Below are 17,535 nucleotides of genomic sequence, written 5' to 3'. Positions count from 1 at the left end.
AGTTTTCTATATCTCTGAAACCTTCTAGGTTTACTGTCAAGAATGTAAAAAGGTGACCTATATAGTGGATTTTATATTTCCAGGAACTGGAAGTAATTTCTCATCTTTTGTTTTGGATTATATTTCATCTTCCCAAAGTTTCAGCAACCAAATTCTGTTGTGCTCTATAATTGAAACATTAAAGTTCAAATTCAATCAGAGATTAAAAAAAAATCAGCTGTCCGTATGCTATGTAAAAATTAATTTTGGGTGATTTATAGGGCTGATTCTAAAAGCTGATCTGACAATAGATTAATGCATTGTCACTGAAAAATATTTTGGGGTCTACTATCTCACTTGCTAAAATGCAATTCACGGGAAGCATTCTCAGAATCACCACATCCCAGTTTACCTTTCCATTCCTTTTTCCAAATTTATGACCAATATGTGTTGATAGCAAATTAAAATATGGATTTGAAAAATAAGAGTTACTGATGTAGCTTCAGAATTGCTGACTCTCAGAATATCCATAAGGCTTTTTCCAATGAGCTTCTTAAGTGCATCCCAGTAAGCCAGCTACTGTGATATAATGATGCTCAGGGCACCCAAATCAGAGGTAAAAAATAAATAAACATGTCCACCATTTGGCAGTCAAAGCTCCTCCCCATGACACACCTAAAAAAAAGGACTGGGGGCTTCAAACATATCAGTATGTTAAGAGGGGGGAGGATGGAGATGTCAGGTGAGAGAGGCAAGAAATTTAGTCTACGTTAGCAGATTTCAGTAAGCTCCAATATTTTTTTTGGCATCAGTCAAGGACAGGAGTTTGCCAACTCTATTTAATATGATGACATTCCCAAATTAAAGAACCTTAATAGCATAATGCCACGACACCATTAACTTTTTGGGATTTTTATACTATCTTTACAGAGTTTCAACATCATATATTAAAATAGAAATTAATATAAAGGAGAAAAGGAAGGATTTTCAAACCATGAAATCATCACAAAGAACATGTAGCATGTTCTGGCAATTTCTTTATTCTTCAGTGTTCCTTCATCTTAATCCTTTGCTTTCCAATCTTAACATTTTCCTTTAACATGGGTTTGGGATTCCTTGATTCTCAGAGAATTGCCATTTTTGGTCATGGATGGCTTGCACTATGCCAGACAGACTCAGTGTGTGATCTGTGAGTTCTTTGGGATTAGCAACTCCTGTTCAAGGATATGACTCGTGGAAAGATATATTTGATTCTTGCCATTTCAAGGTGTGTATCACACATTATTTTCCTCCGCTGAGCTGGAAATACACTGAGGATCCTCCTGAATATCCCAGCAGAATTTGAAGGGCAGCGTTTCCATCCTCTTCTTAAAGACACAGTCAAACCTTTCACTCTGGGCAACGGTCATGAGGTTCTTCCAATCCCCAATAGTGCCTGGGAAACAATGGTTAAAAATATGTCAACCGTTTTTGTATTCAATTAAACTAGAGGCTTTTTATGTCATCCTGTCACCAAAATGTTCATTCTTACACATTTTTCTGTGACTAGGTTTGTGTGTTTATACAGTTATGTAAATAGGAAGAATACACTGTTTGAGTTCTTCAGTTTTATGTATGAGAACATAGTAAAAATCTAGTCTTAGCAGGTCTTAAAAGTATGTAAATACAACCTCAGATGAACAATGTGACATTACACCATGTCATGATTTATTTTATAAAAAGAAAGCCAAAATGGAGGAGCTGTGTGTGCAAAACTTACGATTCAATAGTTTTGAAAGAATTTTGATTCCATTTTGGAAGAATTTTGGCCCACTGTTCCTCACAACATTGTTTCCGTTAATTGAAATTTGTGAGCATTTGTTTATGTACAGTTCACTTGAGGTCTCACCACAGCATTTCAATCGGGTTGAGGTGTGGACTTTGGGCCATTGCAACACCTTGGTTTTTTCCCTTTTCAGCCATTCTGTTGTAGTTCTGCTGGTGTGTTTGGGGTCATTGTCCTGTTGCATGACCCAATATTGGACAATACTTACCTGTCAGATGGGTGTCTTAACATGTGATTCTACAATACTTTGGTATACAGAGGAGTTCATGCTCAACTCAGTGACTGCAAAGTGTCCAGATCCTGTGACTGCAAAGCAAGTCCAAATCATCCCCCACACCTCCACCACCATGCTTAATGGTTGGTATGAGATGTTTGTGCTGATATCCAGTATTTGATGTTCATCAAACATGGCACTGTGTATTGTGGCCAAACATCTCCACTGTGGTCTCATCTGTCCAAAGGACAGTGTTCCAAATGTCTTATGATTTGTTCAGATGCAACTTTGGAAACCAAAGCTGTGCTGCAATGCTCTTTTTAGAGAGAAGAGACTTTCTCCTGGCAACTTTTCCAAAGAAACCATACTTGTTCAGCCTTTTTCCAACTGTAGTGTTACGAAGTTTAACATTTAACATGCTAACTGAGGTCTGTAGGGTGTGAGATGTAACTCTGGGATTTTTTTTGCAATTTCTCTGAGGATTGCATGTCTGACCTTGGGTGAATTTGCTGGAATGTCCACTCAGGAAGATTGGCAACTGACTTGAAAGTTTTCCACTTGTGAATAATCTTCAGTCAGCAACAATTGGTTCTCTAAGATTATTACTGATGTCCTTCCTCTTTGGCATTGTGTTAAGACACACTCAATGACGGAGACAAGCAAACTCATAAAACTTTGGGGTTTATAGAGGTAGTTACACTTGCTGATGATCAATTGATTAAGGGCATTTGATTAGCAGCAATTGGCAGTTACTGAGCCTCTTCACACCTATGGAAGAATTAAGAAGGTTCTTAATTTTTCACACATGGCTTCCCCGTTTTGGCTTTCTTTTTATAAATAAATGATGGCATGGTGTGATACGTCATGTGTTGTTCATCTGAGGATGCATTTACCTGCTTTTAAGAACTGCTAAGGATCAGACGATTTTTACTATGTCTTGATACGTAAACGATAGAACTCAGAGTGTACTTTCTTTTTCACATTACTGTATATAAAATATTTCAGGGCGTCAGGTGGGGACCATAGAGATGCAGAACCAAATTCTTCAGTTTTAGTTTTTACTCTCCAATTACCTTGCCTACTACAGGCTTCTCTGAGACTGAAAAAGAGGGTAATAGTTTGCAAAAGCTGACTAACTTGGAACATTGCACATTCCTCAGTTATCACAGGAATGCTTAGCCCCTTCCCTGCCCATCAAACAGTTCTTAGAAATCTGTGTTGATAGTTTTTGTGTGGGAAACTCTTTCTTACTATTTTAACTTGAGCTGGATTACAGAAGGAAGACTTGGTAGAAGGCAAAGATCTCTCTATCTAGGAGGTGTTGAGTGAGTCCCCTGCCACAAGTATCTCTTAGTGGGAAGTCATGGAACCAATGGTCTCCCAGTGAGGTTCTAAACGATCTTGAGTTCACCCAGTTGGGCCAATGCTTAAGAGAAATGATAGATGGCTTTTTGATCATTGTATATCTCCCTGCAGGTTTAGAGGAGATAGTTGTAAGGCTTGAGGACAATGCCCTCCTATGTCGGAGACACCATTTTTCAAGGTTGAAAAAATGTTGACTAGCCTTTCCAGGTTGAAAGGATTACCTAGTGACATTATTTTTTCCACGGAGATGTCCCGGGAGTGGTGCTCCTTTCATGTTCCCAACAAGGTGCTACAGAGAATGACAGGAGCTCAACCCACCATGCAGCAGCACTCGGATTTCAAACATGGGCTTGCTAGCTTTCAACCCAGCATCCTAACCATATGACCTACCCCATCCTGGTGGAGGAGAGTACCCAAGGTAGAGAAAGAAGAAGTTGTGTCTCCACCATCCTAAAGTGGTCACTATGAGCTAAAACAATCCCGCACCCAAAGGATCATTAAACTGTACAACCAACAAAATGATAATTGAAACAGGTCAGATTATATCCGTGCCTGAGATTTGTTGTGAAAAAGAGAACACCACTTTAAGATTGGCACAACTAAGAAAGGCTTAGTTACGGCGGCCTCAAACGTTGGCTGCTGATGAGGCAAACACAACATCATGGAGAGACAGTAGAAAGAGAGCCTGTTGGGACAGGTCCATATCACTTTAGAAGGTGCCTTTCAGATGAAGGTGGGAACCTGGTTTCAGATGAAGCCTGGCACATTCCAAAAGCATAACTCCAGAGCAGGGGTCAGGGAACTTTTTTACCTCTTATCCCCCAAAAAATTTATAAACGCAGACGTTACCCCCTTGATTTGAAAGTAAGGAAATCATACATCCAATAACATTTTGAATTCAAATACACCAGTCCCTCACCCCTTTCCTAAGAAGTCTGTAGGGGGTGTGCATAAGTGCACCAACGCCTACCTTCCCTGTCCTATTGTTTCCTTTTATTTTCTTATATGTATCCATTTCATGTATTCATAATTATGTTTATACTTATACCTATTATCTTGTAAGCAATTGACAAATCAAATAAATAAATAAATTTGTTGTGGCTATTGCCAATTTCTATTCAAAACAAAGGCAGTAGAGACTGTCTTCAAATTGGCAATAGGCACAACAAACTTCCATGTCAAAACACTTCAGCTCAGCAATTCAGAAAGTTTCATAAAAATATTGACAGTAAAAAAAAAAAAGCGATTTAGGCCACAGAAGTCAACTTTTATGTTCTGTCAGGAATGCAAAGGAATGCAAGTGACTGCCTCCAGCCTGTGCTTGAACCCAGCCAGTAAAGGGGATCCCACCGCTTCTCTGGCTAATTGATCGTTCAGCGGAGGAAACTTAGCATTAGGAATCGTCTCCTAACGTGCAGCTCGAGGGGCTTCTGTAATGCGAATCTCTTTGGATGACAGAGCAGGCTTCTTCTGTACTGCACTCTCTGTGGCTGCACCTGCTGACTTCGCGCCACCTTCCAACTTTTATAGACGCGTCTGCGGAGAGAGCGCGGAAAATTGGCAATCCGAGTAAGGCAAACTACTCCAGGTGGCTCCAGAGATGGGTGGGGAGCGGGAAGAAAACAACCTTTTATCTCAGCCGCCTTAATTGCGCAAATGGCCATCGCCTCGGACACTTGAGCTGCTGCCAGCCAAACCGACCTTTTCCCGTTTGGCACAAAAAGCCGCCAGGGAGGGAAGAGGGAGGGAGGGAACCTGCTCGCTCGGCCTCTCAGCGCCCCCGACTTGTTTTCGCGGGCTCCAGAGACACGAACCGCGACAGCGCCAGAAGCCCTCCCCTGTCCTCCCCGTCTCCCCCCCCCCCCCGCGCCCTCCCGGTTTCAGTCCAGCTCGCGAGTTTTGGCTGGCTGAAGCAAACGCGACCTCCGGCGTGCAGCGGCAGGAGCTGCGAGCTCGCGGCAGGCAGCGCTGGGGCTACGTCAGTCGGGGCGCGCGGTTTAGACTTCGGCTCTTTAAAAACGGCGTGTAAACTGAGATGCTCCCATAAGTGAGCCGAGCGCGGCAGCAGTCGTTTGGGTTAACGGCAGCAGGCGGCCTTCCAGCGCCCTCGCCCACAGCTGCGCTGGCACGTGCGCGCTCCGCCACCCCTCGCCTTCAAGTTAGGCTTGTCCCGGAAAGCTTCAGACCGACCTCCTTCGCCCCCTGCCCCCACCCTTCCCTCTCCGGCACGCGCTCCGTCTGGTTAGAGTAGTCAGTAGCCAGATGACCCCCCAGTACCCGCTCTCTCTACAGTGCTTGCGCCATACACGTAAACGCTGGAGCAGTCCACTGAGAGAGCGGGGGGGGGAGCAGAGCAGAGAAGGAGGATGCGGTGACACTGACACACACTGACACTGGCCGTCCGTGCTATAATGGACCGTAATAACTGCTGCTATGCCGATAGTTCCGCCATTGGCCAGCGCAACCTCCTCATTACCCCCAGATTTTCACTTTTACCCCATTTGGGGTAATTTACCCCTGTTCCCCGACCACTGCTCCAGAGTATGAATTATTCCTGATCTACCTTTGCGAAGAAAATTTCCTTTGCTGAAATCTAGTATATCGGGAGGTATGAATGTGTAGTTTGCTCTAGAATCCACTTTCATGTTATCAAATGTAGCTTTATCCACCACATCATCCACCTCCTTTTCAGTTAGTTTTTTCCCTAGGAAGTTGCATATTTTCAGTACAGAACTTTTCAGATCCTGCAATTTGATAAAGCTTTATATTAGTTCATCCATAACAATGGAGAAAAGATGGAAAATATAGTTGATATACTTTGGGAATCCTCAAGTTTTCTTTGTAATACGTATCTTGTATATTAAACTTTAATTCTTTTCCTACTGAAAAAATTACTTTGAGATAAACATTTTTACTTCACAATATATTTATATGCAACAGATTCAGACTCATATTCTTAGCAATCTTGGCTGCATCAGAGGCTGGTCAATTCCCAAGCTCGGCTAAAATAATGCCTTGACAAGATTGGCTCTGTGGTCACCTCTGCTACTCCCTATTGGAATAGGTGATTTAGATATCCCATCATTTCTAAAGCTTTCTGTGTTGATGGTTGTACGTATCGCACTACACAACAGAAACACATCTTACCTTTTTCATTTCTTCATAAGACAGGAAGAGAATATTGAAATCACTCTTATGAGAGTACCAGCCTTCTACATGTTCTAGCCATGAATTATAAGGCACTGATAGGAGAGAAATGAGTTTAGCTTAAACATGAGGGTTAATGCTTGAATTTCCTTATCTGTATGATTCTGGTGGGCCTAAAGATCAAAGGCCCACTTATCTGTATGATTCTGGTGGGCCTAAAGATCAAAGGATGATAGCTCAACTGGTGGTTTCCCAAATATCTGCACAGTCTAGCCATGAACTACAAAACATGAACTACAAAACACTGATAGGAGAGAAATCTTAGTATTTCTCATCTCTCTCCCTTAATCAGCTGCCTTCTCTTTTCTCCCCACTCACTTTTACATCATAGTTTTCCTAGGAGGCCTGCATTCCTTTCCACCCATCCATATATAATATTTGTGTAGAGTTTACACACATTACTGCACGAGTATAGAGAATCATTATTTGTTTCTTATGTTAGGAGAGAAGGTGGATTGTCTGCTCTTTGTGGGAAGTGGATCAAAATATATTCATAATCTCTTATCCATAATTGTCAGGATCAAATTCTTCTTACCTTTGCCAGCCAAAAACATCTCCAAGAATGTATCAAAGTCTTTTGGAGTCTTTATTTTGACTGACATTTTGCGAAAATGGTAACTAGCAACCAAGACATCCTTTGGATTTCTAAGCACATAAATAATCTGTAAGAGAAAGATGATAACACCTAGTCAAAAAAACCTAAAGCATACAGAGAGGGCACCAAGTAACTCTCACACCTTCATCTAATGGGCTCTATTATATCATGGGATCTCAAAGCTCATTAGCAAAACCATGTTTGAGAACCTTCCAGCAGACCAAGAGGATTGGGGCCAACCTCTGGTTGGGAGAATGATTTTCCATCTGGCAGAGACCACAGAAGAAAAGGCTTTCCTCCTAAGTCCTGCCTGACAAATCTCCCTAGCTGATGGGACCCCAACATGACTTTGCTGAGGGACTTGATGTGATGCATGGTTGCAACTGGGGAGGAGAGGTCCTTCAAATAACATGCTCTCTATTTATGAAGGGGTTTAAAGGCCAAAACCAGCACCATGAATTGGATCTAGAACAGTGGTGATATTCAGCAGGTTCTGACAAGTTCTGGAGAACCGGTAGCGGAAATTTTGAGTAGTCAGAAGAACCGGCAAACACCACCTCTGACTGGAGATTTTACAGTATCCTTCCTCTGCCATGCCTGTTAGATCTGGGAGGATGGTTCAGGAATGGAGGCAAGACTCAGATAGCAACAACAGCTCTTTATTAGTGACTTCAGATCTGAGCAACTAATCCCAACCGCAGCAGCCCCTTATATAGGGTTGGCTGCGGCTAGGCAGCCAATGAAGGCGATTTGAGTTTGCTGCTCTTGGCAGAGCCAATCGCGGCAGCCCGTTTACTGGCCAATCGCATCAGTCTATGGCGACCAATCACGATCGGCTATCAGCGGGCCAATCAGATTTTCAGGCTTCAAGCCTGCTAATCCGGAACACCCCTCCCCTCTCGGTTCCGTTTAAGGGGTGGAGTAATATAGTCTCACAGGTAGGCAGGTCTTTGCACCTGTCTACCTGACTTATGCAATTCCAATTGTCCCTGTTCAAATCCGGGTTCAGATGGACTGCTTGCTGGATCAAACAGGAACGGTGAACCGGTGCCATGGTCAGGGCTCTCCTCTGGTGCCCCCGGGGTGATAGGGTCCTCAGCTTCATTGTTACTGCCATGGCTCCCCGGGCTCGCTGAACCTGCCTGGCTGCTGCTACTTGGCGAAGCGTTCGTCTGTCCAGGCTCAGCTGCAGCTGGTGAGTGTTGCAAACTATGGTGCGGTGATCTCGGTGTTAGTTCAGGATAAACAGGTGTTGGTTCTAATTCTGAGTTCACGGCTTCCCCTCCCCCCCCTGGTGTCAAAGTTAGGGTCAGGGTTGGAAGACGTGGTTAGTCTGGAGCGCAGCTAGTCAATATGGCGTTTCCATGCTCTGCCATCAGTGGTGAGTAGACGGTAGGAGCGGGGACCCGTAACTTGAGTTACTTGGGCAGGAATCCAGAGGGGATCCCCAGAAAATTTTTTTGCAAATACAAGGTCTCCTACCTTGAAGGCACGGTGCTTGCTGCTGGAACCCAGGGGCTTCTCCGGGGTGTAGGCAGGGTGCAAATGGTCTAGAGGCGATCTGAGTTTCCTGCTCATTAGGAGTTCAGCTGGGCTCTTGTTGGTCATGCTGTTTGGTGTGATGTGTGATGCTGCAGGAGCAGCATTCTAGTAACTTTGTCATGGATGTTACCTTGTTCCATTTTCTGCAGGGTTTTCTTTGTAAACTGAACTATTCATTCAGCCCTACCATTCGCTGCAGGATGAGCCGGCGATGTGAGTGTGTGTTGGATGCCCCATTCCGCTAAATACTGTTCAAAGGCTAAGGCAGTAAATTGGGGACCATTGTCAGAGACCAGGACATCTGGTAACCCGTGTGTGGCGAAGAGTCTGTTCAGTTTTTTGATGACTGCCTCAGTAGTGGTTGCTTTCATTTTATTGACCTCAAGCCAGTTAGAATACGCATCTATGGTTATTAAGAAAGTGTGGCCTCTCGTAGGTCCCGCAAAGTCAATATGAATGCGAGACCAGGGACCCCTGGGTGTTTTCCATTCTGCTGGTGGAGCTTTTGGTGGGGCTGAGTGGTTTTCCTGGCATCTGTTACAAGAGGCGACTCAGGTTTCGATTTGTTTGTCCATACCTGGCCACCAGGCGTAACTTCTTGCCAGCGCTTTCATATGCACGATGCCCGGGTGTCCATCGTGTAGCATTTGCAAGACCCTTTTTTGTAACTTAGTTGGTACAACAACTCGGTCTCCCCACAAGATGCAACCTCTTTGTGAAAAAAGTTCTGTTTGTCTGTTTTTAAATGGCTTAAATATTTCCTTAGGGTCATAATCTGTCCATCCCCTCTCCACCCAGCCAAGAACTTGTGCTGAACAAGAGTCTCTTTTGGTTTCAAAGGCGATGTCTTGGGCCGTTAGTGGAGGTGAGGGCATTGTCTCTATTTGCAGTACCGGGAGCATGGGAGCTGGTTCTTTCTGTGGCTCGGGTAGTGGTGAGCGGCTCAAGGCATCTGCGTGAGGAATAGATTTCTAATTGATAGTCGTAGGCAGCAAGAAATTCCAACCATCGCATCATTCTGGGGGAGAGAATGTGTGGAGTAGGTTTGTCGCCCGCCAGAATTCCAAGTAGTGGCTTATGATCCGTTATAATAGAAAATGGTCTCCCATAAACATATTCATGAAATCTTTTAATTGCAGAGACAATAGCAAGGGCTTCCTTATCTAAATGGCCATAGTTTTTTCTGTTTTTGATAGAGTTCTTGAAAAAAATGCAATTGGTGCCTCTGAGCCGTTTGGTAGGACGTGGCTCAGGATGGCCCCCACCCCAAATGGTGAGGCATCACAAGTGACAGTCAAAGGTAGTCTCTCGTTATACTGAATTAGTACTGCATTGGAGGTAAGGAGGTCTTTTACTTGCTGGAAGGCGTGTTCCTCCCGATATCCCCAAGTCCAGGATGCCCTTTTATTGAGTAGTCTATGAAGGGGCTCAGCAACAGTTGCCTTCTGGGGTAGGAAGATGTTATAAAAGTTAATAAGTCCCAGGAAGGCTTGGATGTCAGTTTTGTTTTTGGGTCTTGGGGCATTTTTGATAGCTGCCAATTTCTTTTCTGTGGGGTGGATTCCTTGCTTGTCAAGGAGGTAGCCAAGAAACTCCACCCTTTCTGTGCAAAGCTGCCACTTTTCCTTCTTAACCTTGAGGCCAGCATCTTTGAACCTCTGTAGGACTGTTCTGAGGCATTTATCTAATTGGTTTTTTGTGGGTGCTGCTATTAATACATCATCAAAATAGGGCACGACCCCTTTTATACCTTGTAATAGTCTCTCCATCAGGCTTTGAAAGATGCCTGGGGCTACGCTTACACCAAACTGGAGCCTGTTGCATTTGAATGCACCACGATGTGTGACTATAGTTTGGGCTTCTGCAGTCTCAGGATCAACTGGCAGCTGTTGATACGCTTGGGCCAGATCTAATTTAGTGAATATTTTGCCACCCCCAAGTGAATGCAGGAGATGTTGAACAACTGGTACTGGGTAGGCGCTCTGCTGTAGCGCGTGATTGAGGGTGGCCTTGTAGTCACTGCAGATTCTTATGGACCCGTCAGGCTTTATGGGGGTGACAATTGGTGTCTCCCATCAGGCGTGGTCAATAGGTTCTAACATGCCTTGTGCAATTAATTTGTCCAGTTGCTCGTCAATTTTGGATTTGAGAGCAAAGGGAACTCGGCGTGGCTTTAGGCGAATGGGTGCAATTTCGGGGCAAAGATTAAATGAAATAGGGGGCCCCTTGTACTTGCCTAGGCTTTCGTTGAACACTTCTCGGAAGTCATGGATGAGAGCTGCCTCCCAGTCATCGTCTTCAGTATGATGGATGCCAGCCACTCCGATTCCTAATGACATGAACCACTGAAGGCCCAATAGACTTGGCCGGTCTCTGTCTACGATGGTGAGTGGTAGAATTGCACCATGTCCCTTGAAAGAGACCTGGACATGGCGGGTACCTGTGACTGGAATCCGGTTGCCTTGATAGTCTTTCAGTATGAGTCTGTGACTGCTGAGGTCTTGGCGTCAGATGTTGGGAATTAGCTGCTTGAGTGTTCTCCAGGATACCATGGATAGTGATGACCCAGAGTCGACTTCCATGATGCACGGTTTGTTTTCAATGGTGACCTTTACTCGGATTTTTTTAGCATCAAGTGATGAAGCGTGGCCGATGGTGATGGTTTGATGAGCCTCCTCACGTCTGGGTGTGTCTTTAAACCTTCGGGGTCTTCTGTACTGGTTCCACTGGTTGCTAGGGCAGTCCCTCTGTGTGGTGGAGTTGCCATCTTGGGCTGCTCCCTCTCCGTCTGGGGCTGGAATTTCTCTTGTTTCTGCATTTCTTCGTGATGTGCCCTCGTTTCTCGCAAAAACGACACATGGCGTCTAAGAATCTGCATTCGGATCGGGGATGGTTTCCCCCGCATCCAGCGCATTGGTAGTTGGGTTTACGACCCCACTGGTCCCGTTGCTCACGTTCCGACCGGAGCCTGTGGACTTCTTCCTCGCTGTCTGAGGATGACTCGACATCTTCATGATGGGTGGTCGATGTGTACTTGTCTGAAGGTTTCCCAGCATCATTGGTGGGTTGGCGCTTGGTTCCGCTGGTTCGATGCATTTGTGCTGCTGATTTATGAGTGGCTTCAGCTGCGGTGGCGTCTGCTATGGCATCTGCAAGCGAGATGTCTCCCTTGGCCATGATCTTGCTCTGGACGGTTGGGTCTCTGAGGCCAAGGACGATGCGGTCTCTCATGGCTTCTTCGAGGTTGGCGAAGCCACATAAACCATCCAGGTTCCTCAGGTCTGCCACAAAATCCCCAACGTTCTCACCTTCATGCTGGTCCCTCTGGTAGAACTCATGTCTGCGAATGAGAGTTGGCACGGCTGGGGTGTAATGGTTGCGCAGGATGGGAGCAAGGGTATCCCAATCCATGGTTTTAACCTCAGCTGGCTTCGCTAAGGCCTTAGCCATCTTAAAAATGGCTGGCCCACAATGGGTTAGAAAAACGGCTCGTTTCTTGCTAGGCGTGGCATCTTTGAGGTTGTTGGACTCCAGGAACATTTGAAATCTGTCCATATATGAGTCCCAGTCTTCGCTAGCTGGATCGAATGGTGCGGGTAGTATAGCGCTGCTGGGCATTGTCGCCGTCGTTGTGCTCTGTCAGCCACATGCTCCTTCAGCTAGCTCAAATCAATAGACTTTGTTGCCTCCACATCTCATCCTCGTCGCCAGTGTTAGATCTGGGAGGATGGTTCAAGAACGGAGGCAAGACTCAGATAGCAACAACAGCTCTTTATTAGTGACTTCAGATCTGAGCAACTAATCCCAGCCGCAGCAGCCACTTATATAGGGCTGGCTGCGGCTAGGCAGCCAATGAAGGTGATTTGAGTTTGCCGCTCTTGGCAGGGCCAATCGCGGCAGCCCGTTTACTGGCCAATCGCATCAGTCTATGGCAACCAATCACGATCGGCTATCAGCGGGCCAATCAGGTTTTCAGGCTTCGAGCCTGCTAGTCCGGAACAATGCCCACCAAGCCACACCCACAGAACTGATAGTAAAAAAAAATGAATCCCACCACTGATCTAGAAGCAAACTAGTAGTCAATGCAGTTTCCAAAGCAGAGGTGTAATGTATGCTGTTCTAGAGAAACACAAATTCCCATTGCTGCTGCGTTTTGCACCAGTGAAGCTTCCAGTGACTAGGGCATGAGTAAGTGAGAGTAGAAATCGTGGGAAGGGATTTTGAGGGCTAAAGATAGCATCCCTCAATTTGACATTCTCCAGAAATGTTAACATAAGAACTGACAATGGAATACAAAGTGTTCCGATCCACCTAGAAGTGTCACCTAGGGAAAAATAAGCTTAAGGGGTTTGATATTCAGTTTGATTCTTAGCTATTCCTGATGGGCCTGACCTCCTGATTTTAACACTGCTTTTATATCCTCACACTTCAATACTTGCTATTGTCTACCAAACTTATTGGAACAATGTAATATTTATTTGTGTACCCTTGCTTATTAGTTAATAAAAAATTCAGATACAGAGTTAAAAGGGAAAAAAAGGCAGCCAGTACCCCACTCCACCTAACAAGTTAAAAAAAGATGTCCTACTTTTGCTCTTTTATTTTGTAATCCTTTGGGTACCATATAGTAGGGCAGATGGGAAGAAATGACACGAGGTGACGGGCGATTGGGTAAATCTACGTGGAAAACATTATACTCCAGCCATGGTGCCCGGTCAATGAGGGTAATATTTTCAGTTCCATTTCGATGGCCTTCATAAAGAATCAAGCTGACAATATTCTGAGTCCATATTGTTCCTGCAATTAAGGAAAAATTAAATCGATTCACCCAGTATTATTTGGAGAACGTTGAACTTATGCAAAGCCAACCTTCCTATCCGGGAGAATAGCAAATATTTCAGAGATGCATAAAGATAATTAACTCTACTAAGCTTGATAGATTAAGCTGATGGGTGGATGAGAAAAGAATAGCTATTTGTTTCTATCCTGCCTTTATTAGTTTTAGAACTAACTCAAGGTGGCAAACATACCTGATACTTCTTCCTCCGCCTATTTTCCTCACAACAACCCTGTGAGGTAGATTGGGCTGAGGGAGAGTAACTAGCCAAGGTCACCCATCCAGCAATGTTGAGTAAAATATAAATAACGAAAGTAGAGATTTAGCAGCTTAATTTTTCCTACATTTCCAGCTTCTTATAAAATGCTAAATGTTAATATTTGTTGATAACACAACAGACTCACAGCAACCAAAATACTGAGGAACTGTATAACAGCATTAGACACAAGATTAACTCTTTCTTGAAAGGTATCTTTGAACTTACCAGATTTAGGGTATGTGATTATGAATGTATCATCATCTCGGATTTCAAAACTCTCCAGTGAATCTAAATTTTCAGGTGAGGAGATTCCAGTTATGAAATAGAGACCTTTGTATTTATACAGGGATTCATCCTCTGGTTCCATTTCTTCAACTGTTGATGTAATAATAGAGCAATTATCAATACTTCCTCCATGTATGGTCAATATTGTATTAATTCGGTTCTTTAAAATCAATGAATCCTGCTAACATAAAGAAAAACAATGTACATGTTATTTGTGGTGGTCTCTCATGGAAAAGATGAGACACAAGCGAGTGTTCTCAGAATGAGAGCCCAGAGCAAATTCCAGTGCTCCCTTTTATTGAGATTTTAGTACATGGTAAGCATAGCAAGTATAGTCACATTGTGGATTACAATAATTAGATATAGTACAGACTTGTTTACAGTTGTCTGAGCTGCTTGATGGTTTCTAGTGTTTGTTTTTAATTTCCTTGCACTATCTCAGTGACCTTTAAGCAAGCATGTATGTGTAAGGTCTTAGATTAATCATTACCCAATACCCAAGTCAAAGTTTTATTCCCACATCTCCCCTGTTTAAGTTTTTATATGAAGGAGTGCTTGTTTGAGTGTCTGATTAGCTCGATCCACAATGGCCTGACCAGGGGAATTATAGGGAATGCCAAATGTATGTATAATTGACCATCGATGACAAAATTCCGCAAAGGCGGTGCTGACGTAAGCAGGGTCATTATCGGTCTTTATGTCCATTGGTGGCCCCACATGTGTGAAGGTACGGAGACAATGGTTGACTACATGTTTTGTAGCCTCTCCTCGTTGAGGTGTTGCCATAATGAATCCTGAATAGGTATCAACGGTGACATGCAGATGGTGCCATAGTTTGAAAGGAGGGTGTTGTGTGACATCCAACTGCCATAGTTGACAAGTAGCTGTTCCCCGAGGATTTACTCGTTGAGGAAGAGCACTGGATTGTGCAGTGCAACTAGGACATTGCTGAATAATAGCTGCAGCTTCTGCAGCAATGAGACCAAATTGTTTACAAAGAACTTTGGCATTCTGATGAAAATAGCTATGTGAGTCCCACGGAGTAACAGGGGAAAGCGAGAGGCAGAACATGGCAGAGGCAGCCACGTTGGCCACGTCATTCCCTTCCTGCAGCTCCCCGGGAAGTGGCTGGTGGCTGCGAATATGTGCGATATGCAAAGAATGTGTGTGAGAATGAAGACAGCTTTGCAGGGCTAAAAACAAACTCATAAGATTAGCATCAACAGATGGGGAGAAATAAGAAAATTCAGTGTTAAGTATCAATTGATAAACGTAAAGAGAATCCGCAATTAGATTTAGCGGTTCTTGCACAAATTCCTGTAAGGCCAAAATAGCAGCAGCTAATTCAGTCCTTTGTGCTGATTGCTGAGGAGGGGTAATCTTTGTTTTCCATACCCCTTCCTGTCTCCATGCACAAGCGCCGTAGGTCTTACCACCGTCCACATAAACGGTCACACCCTCAAAAGGCTGCTTAGCAATAACTGAATTAAAATTTACAGATACGTTTTGAAGCAAAACGGGGGTCACTGGGGTAAGGTAAGAAATCTTCCCTGGCCAATTTTCAAGAGCAATCTGCAATTCAATGGATTGACTATACCAAGTTTCCCACAAAGTGAGGGAGATAGGTAAAAATAACTGAACTAGATCTATGCCATATAAATGCATACTGCGATTCCGGCCTTTGATGATTAATTCACTATAAAGCATAGCCATAGTAGAAACTGTTCTTCTGGGAGTGTTCTGCAAATGCAACCCTTCAATGATATAAACCTGTGTTTTATGTAATTGAAATAAATGCCTTTGTAACAGTCTTGGGAGCGGGGCTAGCTGCACGTCCCAAATTTAGTTTCCCAAATTTTGGTTCTGATCAGAGCGATATTGATTTGCCCAATGAAACCCTTTTTTTGCATTTCGGACAGACCGACTTCAGGCAGACGTCCTTATTTTTGTTTTTGTTAAACGCCATTCCCCCCCCAGGGACTCGGCACTGGGCTTTAAAATGGCCAGGCTTCCCACGATTAAAACAGTTCCCCATAGGTTTCATCCCTCTTTGTAATGCCATAGCCAAAGTCTCCATGTTGTAAGCCTGAGAACCCACCACTGCACATGCCTTTAACAGATCAGCCAGAGTAACCTCACCTCTAGCCACCAAAGGCTGTAAGATACACTTGCAGTCAGCGTTTGCATTTTCGACTGCCAATCTCAGCAAAAGTTCCTTTGCCACTTCCTCATTGGAGATTTGCTGGGAAATAGCCAATTGTAATCTTTCCACAAAATCGTTATAAGACTCAGATGCTGTTTGCTTAATTTGAGAAAAAGACCGTGCCGGGGTTCCCACATCCTGGATGCGGGACAACACCCCAAGGACAGCCGCCATAACCATGGGAAATACATGATCAGGCAAATTAGTAGCTTGATCAGCAGTGGATTCAAACAAGCCTGCCCCATAGATTTAGTCTGGTGTATACACCCCCCCGAATTCCGTCCCCTAGTGATAGCTTCCCTTTGGTACTCTGAATCAAAAACCACATACTGAGTAGAGCTCAATATCATTCTCATTAAATCTTTCCAGTCATTAGGAATCATGCGTGAGGTAGCCAAACTTGTCAGGAGACCCCTTGTAAAAGGACTTTGAATACCGTAATCTTTAACGGCTTTCTTGATTTCCCTAAGTACTGCCAACGGAATCGGAACCCATTCCGCCTGCATGTTGCCTTGAGCATCCACTTGCCTATTAACTGGAAACAAATTCATCTGATTTCCCCTCATTCAAAGCTTGATGCATCATTGCTTGAACTTTTCCCATTTGTGGCTGGGGTTTCTCCTCCACAGGTGTAGGCGCTGTTGGGGGTGAGAAAACATACTCCAGTTTTGGAGTCGGAGGGTACAACACAACTCCTTTATAAGGAGGACATTCAACTAAAGGTTTTAAAAGAGGTTGTTGCTGGGTCTCTAAAGCAGTCATAACAACCTTCCAATATGTCAAAATTTCAGCTGTTGCCCGTGGTTCCTCATGAAGGATAGTTCCAATTCTCCTCCACATATTTAACTTTAAAGAGCCTCTCTCTGAGTACCAGGGGCATTGCCACCAGATCTCTTGCAGCAGCTTTTTCACATTACCTTTTGAAAGAACTATATGCTCCCCTCCGGATGATTTAAAGATAAAGAAATTTGTCCTGACTAACTTCAGCAGCTCACTAACATGACATTCCTGTGGCTGAGAAAGTTTCCCCCCCATGTTTCCTGAAAAATCCTATTTTCCAGCAATAATTAAGTACGTACTTTACCTATTCCAGGCGAGGAAACACGGAGGTCCGGACACGTACCACCTGCAGTGGATCACGTCGGGGTTACCACTCTTGGTGGTCTCTCATGGAAAAGATGAGACACAAGCGAGTGTTCTCGGGATGAGAGCCCAGAGCAAATT

At 44.1% G+C, this 17,535-nt stretch overlaps 2 protein-coding genes across 8 annotated transcripts in view; both read right to left on the bottom strand.

Moving 5' to 3' along the window:
• Positions 1 to 17,533, bottom strand: part of LOC113453677 (amine sulfotransferase-like) — a 26,961-nt gene extending 9,428 nt beyond the window's left edge. The window contains exon 1 of the mRNA XM_087912661.1: positions 17,396 to 17,533. The gene's annotated coding sequence lies outside the window, so the exon portion shown is untranslated. The remainder of the gene's footprint in view (positions 1 to 17,395) is intronic.
• Positions 876 to 17,535, bottom strand: part of LOC148127732 (amine sulfotransferase-like) — a 28,237-nt gene continuing 11,577 nt past the window's right edge. The window contains exons 1-7 of one of the 7 annotated variants that reach the window (XM_087912569.1): positions 17,396 to 17,535; positions 14,049 to 14,289; positions 13,316 to 13,524; positions 7,126 to 7,252; positions 6,531 to 6,625; positions 5,947 to 6,127; positions 876 to 1,414 (exon numbers count right to left, since the gene is read on the bottom strand). In XM_087912569.1, the coding sequence (XP_087768695.1) occupies positions 1,254 to 1,414; positions 5,947 to 6,127; positions 6,531 to 6,625; positions 7,126 to 7,252; positions 13,316 to 13,524; positions 14,049 to 14,190 (915 nt within the window). In that variant the 5' untranslated portion in view covers positions 14,191 to 14,289; positions 17,396 to 17,535 and the 3' untranslated portion in view covers positions 876 to 1,253. Of the gene's footprint in view, positions 1,415 to 3,923; positions 3,998 to 4,140; positions 4,172 to 5,925; positions 6,128 to 6,530; positions 6,626 to 7,125; positions 7,253 to 13,315; positions 13,525 to 14,048; positions 14,290 to 17,390 lie in introns of those variants that run through there. The other 6 variants (XM_087912580.1, XM_087912571.1, XM_087912586.1 and 3 more) reach the window with 6 other exon arrangements.

This window comes from Pseudonaja textilis, chromosome 1, assembly GCF_049901715.1.
Source record: "Pseudonaja textilis isolate UNSWEBS1 chromosome 1, rPseTex1.2, whole genome shotgun sequence".
Lineage (NCBI taxonomy): Eukaryota > Metazoa > Chordata > Lepidosauria > Squamata > Elapidae > Pseudonaja > Pseudonaja textilis.
The sequence above is the reverse complement of the archived record's forward strand: the minus strand, read 5'-3'. Positions and strand labels throughout refer to the sequence as shown.